General features: G+C 49.6%; 1 protein-coding gene across 1 annotated transcript; it reads left to right on the top strand.

Moving 5' to 3' along the window:
- Nucleotides 1-780: 780 nt before the first annotated feature.
- LOC123101667 (uncharacterized) lies at nucleotides 781-10,532 on the top strand. Its single transcript, XM_044523015.1, has 3 exons — nucleotides 781-931; nucleotides 4,287-4,726; nucleotides 9,996-10,532. Exons 1-3 carry the CDS (start codon nucleotides 781-783, stop codon nucleotides 10,404-10,406), a joined length of 1,002 nt encoding a protein of 333 aa, XP_044378950.1. The 3' UTR covers nucleotides 10,407-10,532.
- Nucleotides 10,533-11,360: the final 828 nt, after the last annotated feature.

Consider the following 11,360-nt stretch of genomic DNA (forward strand, 5'->3'; position numbering starts at 1 on the left):
GAATTTGTTAACTGTCCAAGCATCTTGCCTGGGGGATCGGGAGCGCATGATGGAGCAAGGTCCTTTGTTGTTCAGAAACTGGGCAGTCTTGATGTGCCCATATGATGGATTTACCAAAGCTGAGGGAGGTGAGCATTGTTTACATGCCGGTTTGGCTACAAATTCATAAGCTCCAAGATGGTATTGCTAGAAAGATCTCATGGATAAAATGTTAAAAGGGAATAGATTTACATTATATGGAGCTCCTTACCTTTTATCTAGTTCATTTTTAGCAACAACATTATATGGTTTATTCCTCTAGACTCGACACAGTCCAAATAGTGTGACCTAGTACGAATTGTGTCCCAAGACCGATAACGCGGTTATTCGAACAGATTTACACTCTACAGAGGTCACGCACTTAACCCACACTATGGAGCTCTTGGCCTCATACTTTAGTACATGTTCCCATCAGGTGGACCGGTGCTGCTCCAACAAATTATTTTTCTAAATTAGACCATGGCAGTTTTTGTTGTAGTTAGCATGGCATTTTAATTATTATTTTTTGCGGGTGCAATTAATTAGACCATGGCAAGAAAATTATTTAGACCATGTTAATTAGTGGTTATTCCTTAGATCTACGCACTTTTATCCGTTAGATCATGGAAAAAATTCTATTAATTAGATCATGGCATTTTCACTATTTTTAACCATGGTACCGTAGTTATCATGGAATAGTTTGGCCTTCCTTCCTTCCTTCCTTCCATTTGGTTGTAGAAGAGCACGAGAGAGGGCAACGGCATGCATGCAGCGCCCATCGCCATCGCCTCGCCAATGGCCGAGAGAGGGGACCAGGTGATCACGGGCGAGGAGGAGAGGTGCGCATCATCTGGTGCATGCATGCAATGGCTGGCCCGCGCTGCGGAGCAAAGCCTGGGCGAAGTGGAGTTTGGTGGGTCCCCACGCCAGCCCGGGACTCCCATCCTACTGTATGTCGCCCGCGCTTGATCCCCAAGACCCCACCCAATCGCAATCGCAATGCAGGACAGAGAAGGTACTGGTAAAAGACCGTGGAGGAGGGATCCGCCTAGCCTAGGCAGGAGGTGCGGTGCGCGCGCGCCTTGTCGATCTCCACCTCCACACGCGCGCGCATCCATCCATCCACCCCCCGCGGAGCGCGTACGACCCACGCAACCCCTCTCTCTCTCTCCCTGGCCAAGCCGGCGCAGATGGGCAGGAACGTACGCACACGCACGTCACGGCGCGGCGCGGCTTGGTCTATCTTTGCTTTTTGCCCGGGCGGAGCAGCTGGCAGGGTAGGGGTGGCCGGACCTGGCCAGGCGCGCAGGCGCAAGTCGTGCATGTCCCCCGGCCCTCCACCAACACGCCGTCTCTCGCAGTCCCGTTGCACCGGAACGCCTAGTGCGCGCGCGCCCGGCTCCGTCGATCGTCCCGCTCGCAGCGATCACGTATGGTCTACATGCATGCATGATCCTACACTCCCGTGCATCTGCCTTCTATACCGACTCAAGGTTTTAGTCCCAACTAACATATACATACTCCCTCCTAACACTCTACGCCCAACGATTGTCAAAACCCTGCTGTTCAAAACTTCAAAGCACGGCAAGTATTCTTCTTGCTTCGTTTAGCCGTCAAAAAAAAATCAGTAATCACATTTAATTTACCACTGGTGACCATACCAAGCAGGGAGTACACAACAAGGACCATGTTACTTTCTCACCCCAGCGAAGCGACGAACGACACGCGGGAAAACCTACCGCCACCCCCCTCGACATGCCCCAACCCTCCCTCACCCCCCTCGAGATCCGGTCTCAGGGCGGCATGGGTCACCTCCCCCGGTGTCAGCATCGCCAAGACAAGGACTGAACCACTGGTTCAGTCGAGACGAGTTATTGCCAAACAACAGACTGTAGCAGATCTGGCAACAGAAGATGGCGCGATGGAATTCAATCAAGGAGATGGGCCGGCCCTGCGGCCCAAGCGAGCGACCAACCCACCGCGTTGGCTCGACGACTACAGCCTGGCCCGTTAATCGAGCCAACGGTAACTGGTTTAAATAGAGATCAATCTCTTCCTGTAATAGTTGGCTAGGATTGGAATGACGGCTTCGGCCGGTGTAATCGGATAGCTGTGAGGGTGGTTGGGTGGCTAGCTACCGAACTTTTCCCCAATTCAAAATCGAATCCCTAAATTCCTTCCCGATCTAGCGAGTTGCTTACACCCGGCTCCTCCTCCGGTCCTCCCCCCTCCCACCGGCTCGTAGGTGTCGTGACATTTCCTAGCCGTGGCTATGGACGCACGTCCCATTCAGTGAATCCCTTCAGTTTGTAACGACAATAGGTAGTACATATGGCTGTCCCTCGACAAGTCGTTTTAAGCATTTTGGCGGAGTCCGGTTTTAAATGTTTTTTGGGTGCATCTTCTATGTGGTTCCAGGAGTTATAATATCCGTTGAGAGCCATGTCTAATTAGTTGCATAGACATTTCTGCTCTCCTTTCCCTCTGTGCAGTACTGCGATTCCCGCCTCCCTTCCTCCCCTTGTTGCGGTGTGTCTTTCTTGGCCGTGAAGACACGTGCCCGTACCTTCCTTCCTTATCCTCTTTCTCCCTCGTTCTCCAGTACTAGAGTACATGGGACGCCGACCAGTGTTCGTCCAGTCCTTTCCAATTTGCTGCTTTTGCCAGAGCCATTTTGAACCTTCGAGTCATGCCATCGATCCGCCTAGGTAGCAGGTGCGGTGCATGTGCCACAGACGTGCAAGCGGTACGCGTGTACGTGCCGCCGGCTGTTATATGTCCCACCGTGTTATTGTTACACACAACCAAATCTGCCTACAACGATCGACCGACTCGCTTGCCCATCACAATTCCCACACGCGCGCCTTGATTTCCATTGACAGACGAATCTTCCCCCGCCACCTGCGCATCCATTCCATCCATCCATCCGACCATCCCACTCTCCCGCGCATCCATTCCATCTATCCATCCGACCATCCCACTCTCCCGTGCAAAGCCGCCGCCAAATCAACCACTAGCCTGCGTAGCATGAAACTATCACTTTCCATGTTAGGTATCTTGCATGTAGGTCCCACATGTAAGCTAACGGCAACTAAACAGTCAAACAAACATTTTGTTTAGGAGCGGACCCCAGCTGTCATAAACCCGATTAAATGTTAACCACGTGCTATTTGGGTTTTTTGAAACAGCTGACACATATTTGGGTAGTTATCATTCACAAAGAAACATCTGGTAGTCTTTTGGAACCATAGGGCAAAAAGTGGTAGTTTTATGCTATTCACTCCACGAAGTACACCATCCAGGTCTGCACCAAGAGCATCCCCCGGGCACCACTTCATCTACTGGGAGCTGTTGACCACAGGCGGCGTTGGCGTCAGCGGGATGGTGGACAAGGAGACCCTTGACGTTCGAGGCCATCTTCCATGGCGCCTCCATCAACCAATACAAGGCACCCGATGTTTCCGCCAATCATCGAACTGCTCGACTCGCACGTCGTGTCCTGCCACTTTAGCCCTGCCCTGTCGCACTGGATCCGACTCCCAAAGGAAGGGTGGATTTGAACCGGAGGAGGAAGAAGAGAAGAAGATGCGGTTGCGCCAGATTGATGCGAGAGGATAAAGTGATAGGGTGGGACCCGTGCAGTTTCGGGAGTCCATGAGAAACATCTAGTCTAGTCTAAACCAATGAAAAAATTAGTGTGCTATAGCGCCGCCTTTAAAATACACTATTAGCCAGACATTATACACCGATTTATTTAACGAGAAATTGCTCATAACACTATAGATTGCTATTAGTGGTGCCATAGCGTGCTATTTTTTCAGTGATCTAAACACACTACAAAATCTATTATACACTGATTTATTTGGCGAGGAATTGCTCAGGATGGTATAGCTGGCAATTAGCGGTGCTATAGTGTGCTGTTTTTTCAGCGGTATAAACACACTAGAAAACCAAAAGTGAACTAGACTGGTTTATTTGGCGAGGCGTTGTTCAAAATGCTATAGCATATGCTATTTTTTTCGTGATAGGTAATGAACAGTTGAACCAGAGAAAAACTGGACATACGTGTGGCTCGTTGAACAGTTACAGGAGACCAACTCCGACGAGCCCTCGTCTCCTCGTAACCACCGTCCGTACCGACCCAAATCCGCAGAGCACCACGGCCGCGACGGCACCTCTGTCCTTGATCCAGACAGCCATGGGCCCATGGCGGCCGCACTTCTCGCCGCCACGCGCTCGCCTCTCCCGCTGACATTTTGGAGACGGAGGCCTCTTCTCGCGGCTCCACCGCCCGCGCTCCGCCCGAGGGATCCAGCCTTTGCTCCTCCCGGAATCCCGCCGCCTCCCCGCAAAGCTCTCGCTCCCGTCGCCAGAGCCGCGTGCGCGGCGGCGCCGACGCGAGGCGGGGGTGAGGAGCCGGGCCAGGCGCCCCGCAACTGGAGCGCGCTTGGGGGCGACCGGCGCTGGGCGGGTTCCTGGGCTCCGCGCCTCCGCCGCCCTGCTCGGCTGCCGCGGCGGCCGAGGACTCCATCAAGGCGTCCGGGTTCGGGCTGCGGGTGGCGGCATCGCTGCGGAGCCTCGGCTGGCCCGATGTCGCCGTCGTATTCAGGCTTGCCACGTTGTCGGTGCTCGAGCTGCGGGGAGCTATTCCGTCTGGCTACTGGATGCAACTCCATCCCGTCCGACTCACCGGCCTAGCAGTTTTGGGGTATTTTTTCATCTCTCTTGTTCCTTTGATAATGTGAGATCTGGTGTTTACCCGCCAAATGTTCGATGAATTGCTGGTGCTGCACTGACTAAAATTCACTTCAGACTTACCATTCTTAGTTTGTATTTAAAATAGGGGAAGTTTGTACACAGCTCGAAACCAACTACTAGTAGAAAACCAAAGAAAAATACATGCCACTACTCTCGATCAACCTGGCCTATACACTGAAGGTCAGCACTCAGCACTCACTAAAGACATGCCTTCATCAGAGGAGGCCTGGGCATTCTGGAAAATCCCACGGCTGCTCCTACCACAGGTGACTACATAAATAGCCATGGACTCCATCTTCTGGCATTGCGGATTTCTGACTCCATGTGAAGGTTTTCTCCACCGGCAGTGACAGAAGATCTCAGGGCAATGACAAAAGGTCTAGGATGAGAGGTGAAGGCAAACCGAGCAATAGAACATCGCAACATTAGATGGTTCACCGACTCAACCACCTGGTCACGCATCATTGTGCGGCCATCCTCTCGAATGCAGCCTGCCCGCAGTCCAGATTCTGTTCTGCAGGAGAAGCCAGAGAAAAAAATATGCACTTCTTCTACAGCTCCAACACTCCAAATCTTCAGGAGGTCGTTACAATGAATTTTGTCGAAGAACTGCTAATCATACGTAGACACCGCCAAGTAAGAGTTGCAGGCTGTGAGCTTGTAAGATATGTAGTCTTGGTTTTCAGATAGCTGACCCCCTCACATTACACCAAATATGCAAGAATATGTCAATTTCCTCCTCCAAGTTAATCCTTTGAAGGCCCTTCATCCACTCCCCTGCCTGCCCCCGATCCCATCACAAAAGAGATTATTTTCCTATAGGACAACCTGTATAAGCTGGACGCCATATCTTTCTGAGGGACTCCATCAAGCAAACCATTGAACCAGAATGAGGCTCGCCTTTTCCCCATTCTCAATATGAATCGAAGTGCAGGTCGCAAAGAGCTGCTGATCGGTCGCATTGCAAGGAACAGGCAGCCCTTTCCAAAGTCTGTGCACATTGTCCCAGTTGAACCATAGCCATCTTAACCGCAATGCCCTGTTAAAGTGCTCCAAATCTTTTACTCCTAATCCCTAACAGTGTTTAGACGAGCAGATTTTCACCCAGCTTACTAAACGCTTGCCCCCATGCGCCTCTTATCCACACCAGAGAAAACTTGTCCTGGTCTTGTCTATCTTTTTGATAATCCACTTGGATGGTGGAAAAGCAGTGAAGAAATAGGTTGTGAGCGCAGTCAGCACAGAATTGATAAGCATTAGATGCCCCTTTCCGGACATGAATTTTACCTTCCATGACTTCAACCTCCCAGCAATTCTGTCAAAGAAAGGTTGGCATTTAATTCTTCTACGGGTCCTGGTGCTGAGAGGAAGCCCTAAATAGTTGCATGTCAACGACCCCGGCAAACCACCAAAAGCAGATAAAAGATCCTGTAGATCCAGGTGGTCATAGCGAATAGGATAGGCCACACACTTGTTGAGATTCACCTGAAGACCAGAGCATTGCCGAAAAAATGAAGGAGGCCCGAGGCCACAGCAAGCTCCTCCATTGATAGAGTTCAAGAAGAGAGTGATGTCATCCACATAAAAACTGTTCTCATCTTCTCAGCTCTTTGCGTGACAGGGGATAAGAGGCCATGACCAGTAGCTTTGGTCAGAATGCACTGTAAAGGTTCCAGAGCCAAAATGAAGAGCATTGGGGCAAGCGGGTCTCCTGTCTCAACCCTCCCCTATGAATAAAAGTGCCACCAGGCTTCCCATTGAGCAGAACTCTTGAGGACGAAGGACTCAGGGTCAACGTAAAATGACGCCTCCAACGAGCACTGAAACAATAACCCTGCCTCAAGCAGAAAAATCAAACGCCTTAGCAAAGTCCAGTTTGACGATAAGTAGAGGTATTTTCTTCAAGTGAGCTTCATTCATAATGTTCTTCACAAACAGAGTTATCCTGGATCGACCTTTTCTTAATGAAGCCGATTTGGCTCTCAGAGATCAGGGTATGCAGCTCCAGGGCAAGGCGAGAAGCAATGAACTTCCATAATATCTTAGCAATACTATGCGTATGACTCACAGGCTGGAAGCAAGAGGTGAAGAAGTCGCATCTTTTTTGGAATGAGAACAATATTGGTAGTATTCAGCACTTAAGCAGGTGCCAATGATCACCTCTCAACTCATGCATTTGATTTAGGGCAACCAGAAGGTCCGAGCACACGATATCCCCACAGGTTTTGTCAAAAGCCCCAATAAATCCATCCCTGGCAAGCCTCCCCGAGCAGGGAATTGAAGTGATGCAGCAGCACCTGAGCTTTAGCATCATGGTCAGACGTCTCTTCACCCCTCAAAATTTTCAGAACAGGAATGCGATTCTTCCTCCTCTGGGTCATTCACTTTAACGTGAAAAGCTTTTGTGTTTGCATCTGCAGACTTGATCCACATAATACAAGATTTCTGATGCCATCTCATTGTCAAGCGCGATTTCAAGAGAAAACAAAGGTTTCATTCCTTAGCGAATAGCTCACGTTCCTCCTGATCAAGGTCCAACTGGAAAATCACCTCAGTGGCTACTTCCTTTCTGAATCTCACGTCCTTCTTTGATCTTGTATATCACAACTTCAGAGCATGATCGGTTCTTGACAGCTTGATGTGCAGAATCTTTACAGCATCCTTCGAGCGAACAGGTTTAGCCTAGCCTCAAGCACCTTCTCTCTGAATCCCTCCATCCTTAGCCAACAAGCCTCTAATCTGAACTCTTTATAGTGCTTGACATGCATCTTCTGGGGGATCATTGGGCAGTGATGCGAAATGACAGTTGAGGCCAGAGACAACTGATATTACAAGTGGCTCGGCTCCCAAGATTAACACGATCGATTTTGAAATGAACCGAGCTCTCTCTCTCTCTCTCCTTAGACCAGGTGAACCTCCTTCCATTAAGAGCAATTTCCTGGAGCTCAAGATCCTCAATCATGTTTCTAAAACGGCCATCATTCTGAGATTAATGTTGGCGTTGCTATTGTCGCTGACATGGCAAATGAGATTAAAGTGCCCAAGAATCATCCAATCAGGCAACACAATATTCTTTATGCTCTTAACCTCGTTGAGAAAAACAGTCTTATCACTGTCCTCCGGAGGCCCATACACAGCAGCATTATTTGGTCAGATCAGTAATAGTACCAGTAATAAAGTGAGAGCCTGAGGCATTATAGTCAAAGGAAATAGCAAAATCATCTGTACTGGCAACCAGGATCCGACCTCTTGTACCATTAGTAGCTCTGAGGAAGTCTTCAGAAAATCTGCTGCCCAGGACATCAGCCACAATACTTTTATCAACATCAGCCGATTTAGTTTCTTGAAGACATACAATGTTGCACTGGTTAAGCTGAGAAAAATTTCTGTAGCGACCTACCGGCCTCCTCCAGGCCGGGTTGTTCAACTCTCTCATGTTTCAGTTAAGGAGCTTTATATTCCATTGAAGAAAACAATGCGGTGAACAAACAAGAAGATTGTATTGACCATCCACCAACCAGAAGCAGCAACCATAGGCGACATAACCAGCAACAGCCGGAGACAGAGGACCACATGGCACATTACTCCCCGCCTGGTTTCGGCAACGACTTTAATGGCGTGGTTGATGGTTTTGCTCGAGTGGCATGCACCTCATCTTGGTTTTGCACATGCGGGTGGTATTTCACCTTCTTCCTCCTTCTCTTCCCTCCTGTGCCACTCACACCTCAACTATCTGAGAGCCGCTGGCTTATGCGCTCCAGGAAAAGGCGCTCGAACATCTTGCACGTCTTTACCAGCCTGGTTGCGCTGGCTCTCCTTTTCGCTCTCCGTCCAGCACACAAAGCCCACTGATTCTCTATGTTGTGTCGGTGACTCGGTATTGAAGTTGGCCGCACAGCACGCCTACCAGTTAGAGCTCTACGTTGCCTCCTTCTCACCGACTTTGCCTATCACCTCTGAATAGCAGTGAGACGATCCCACCCCCTCTCCTTTTGATTTGCTCGTTTGAGGAATTCTGGGGACCATTAATCTATTATAGATCCGTGCATGCGATTAATTCTTGGTTGGAAGCAATGTGCGGGGATTGCATGAATGTAGTACAACTTATATCAGCGACTTGTTTCCTCTTTTGAATTGACATCAATAAGATGAATGCACCACACTGGTAGCATTTTCAGGAGAATTGGCAGTACTATATGGACAAGCCATAGGAGCCCCCTTCCACTGTGAGAAACTAGGAAGTGGTACTAGTATTGGAGTACAGGTATTCAGTTTTGAAGAGGATGAGATGAACGTGTTGATCTTCCTCTCAAGCTCTTCCCTCTTAGCCCCAACTACCCCACTCAACTGCTGCCCGCCTTTCACTACTACAAAGGTCAGTGTCGCCTCTATTTGAAACGTCTTTGACAACCTCCTGCAGAATTCCAATCATTTTTTTCAAGGATACATCCCAGCGGATGCATCAGTATCATAGAAGAAGCAAAGGCAAAGTGGCCACTACAACACCGGAAACCAGTTACAACACCTCCAGCCAGCCGGAGGCCCAAGGTTCCCGAATTAACTACTCACTAACAACCCGTCCCACATCTAACTCCATCAGAAGAGCAAAACTCAGTAGCTTTGCCGACTTCCAGTCCCTCGCCTCGTCGCAAACCTTTTGGAGAACCACATGCGTGAACGGAGCCGCGTTGTTGAAGACTATGTCATTCCAGTGTTTTCCATATAGTCCAGAACACGAGGTATCCCTGGCACTCCGCCCCTCGGTCGCTCACGAGCTCCACTAGTCAACAAAGTCTGTATTCAGGTCAGGCATCCAGTCTATCTTCCCCCGTGCCGTCAGAACCGCTGCCCAAACGTCACGAGAGAAGACGCATCCCAACAGAAGAATCCCAATACATCAACATTCGAAGAAAATCTGCACTTCCATTTCTGTAGTGTGCAGAAGACTGAAGAGAAGAGGGAGAGAGGGAGAGAGGTGGGGGTGGGCAGGAAGAAGGTGATGTGGAAGCCAAGTACTATTCAGCATTGATGTTAGTGGTTTTTTATCCTGGTGATTGATATATAGGGCCATGATGATGTTTTACTGTCATTTTACAATGACCTGACTAAAATGTAAATTGCGGGTTGTCGCTCTAGTGTCAGCAACATGTCATCTCTCTTGAGAAAATGTTTCATGCTATATATGCACAGAACTTGATATCTACTCTCCGTTTCTCCAGGAACATGGTGCCTGTCATCATCCTCTACCTGAAGAAACTCGCAACTTTCCTCTCGCAAAGAAGCGCTTGGGCGGCCTGGATGATGGACCTCCTCTTCGAGTGGGAGTGACGGGAGGCTGCACCCGCCAAGGAGTTCCAGACTTCCAGTGGCTCGGGCTGATGCTGTTTGTCGACGTCCCATTCCCAGGCACCGGAGCATGGACTGGCGCCATCATCGCGTCTGTCCTTGGCATGCCGTTCTGGTCAGGCTTGTTGGCGAACTTGGTGGGAGTCGTCCTCGCAGGGTTGCTTGTAAACTTGCTCATGAACCTGGGTCTGAAATACGCCATTGGCACCGGGGCGCTTCTCTTCATTGTATCAACTGTCATGTGGGGAGTGGGGTGCCCTTTTGGGGTATCAAGAATTTGCTGAATACAAAATGATGCTTTGGCCGTATCCACACCGAAGTGTTTTGGGTGCGTTTTGTATGTCGGCGAGAGGAGTTTATAATAACCCTCGCCAGGCGTGTTTGATTAGTTGCAAAGACCATTTCTGCTATCCTTTTGTGCGGTGAACTGTCAGTTCATAGTCTTTTGCAGTTGTCCGTCAAAGATTCCGAGTAACTGAACCGATGTTATTTCACTGAGTCTCTTCGGTTTGTAACAACAGTAGACAGTAGAGACCCAAACCATAAGATGCTGTCACTCAAGATGGAAGTTTGTAACAAGAATTTTCATGTCACGAACTTGTCTTTGTGGTAACTACAAGATGGAAGTATCGCTGCCATAAGATAGTGGAGATCCATGTTACGAAACTAGAATGGGGATGCACAGTAGTGCATTGGTTAGTTTGTAACAGCATTTCAACAGATGTTTTTTTTAGAGGAAAAGGGCTCTCGGCCCCGGCTCCACTTGTATTTCAACAGATGTCGTGTTCCGTTCCGTCCGAAAAGGAACAAGGCGCGGCTGGTGAACATGGGCAACGCTAACTACTTGCCGATTAAAAAGAGAGATGGAAACAAACAAAAATATCACTCCACAGAAATTGGTGAAGGGAAGCGAAGGGAAGATGAGAAAACAAGGCAGCAGTGTGAGCCACCCTCGGTTGGTTCCACCACCGCCCTCCCTCCCTCCCTCCCCTGGCGAAGTCGTGGTCATGGTCGTGTCGTGTCGTGTGGGTTCTGGTTCTGGGGGCCACCATCGCGATCCTCGTTTCTCGCCTGTGTTCCGCGACAAATCCAATCCAATTGGAAGGAAGGAAGGAAAGGGAAAAAGTTTGTGGGGGAGGAGCGAAACGGATGCCCATCGCCAATGGCATGCCGAGAAGGGATGCATGCAGGTGGTCACAGGTGAGGACGAGATCACCTGGCATGCAATGGCCGAGCAA

Source organism: Triticum aestivum, chromosome 5A, assembly GCF_018294505.1.
Source record: "Triticum aestivum cultivar Chinese Spring chromosome 5A, IWGSC CS RefSeq v2.1, whole genome shotgun sequence".
Lineage (NCBI taxonomy): Eukaryota > Viridiplantae > Streptophyta > Magnoliopsida > Poales > Poaceae > Triticum > Triticum aestivum.

Coding starts and splice junctions, on each gene's coding strand:
- LOC123101667 (XM_044523015.1), top strand. CDS start 781: ATGCATGCAGCGCCCATCGCCATCGCCTCGCCAATGGCCGAGAGAGGG. Junction 932..4,286: donor CCTGGGCGAAGTGGAGTTTG/GTGGGTCCCCAC, acceptor TTGGAGACGGAG/GCCTCTTCTCGCGGCTCCAC. Junction 4,727..9,995: donor ACCGGCCTAGCAGTTTTGGG/GTATTTTTTCAT, acceptor CCGTTTCTCCAG/GAACATGGTGCCTGTCATCA.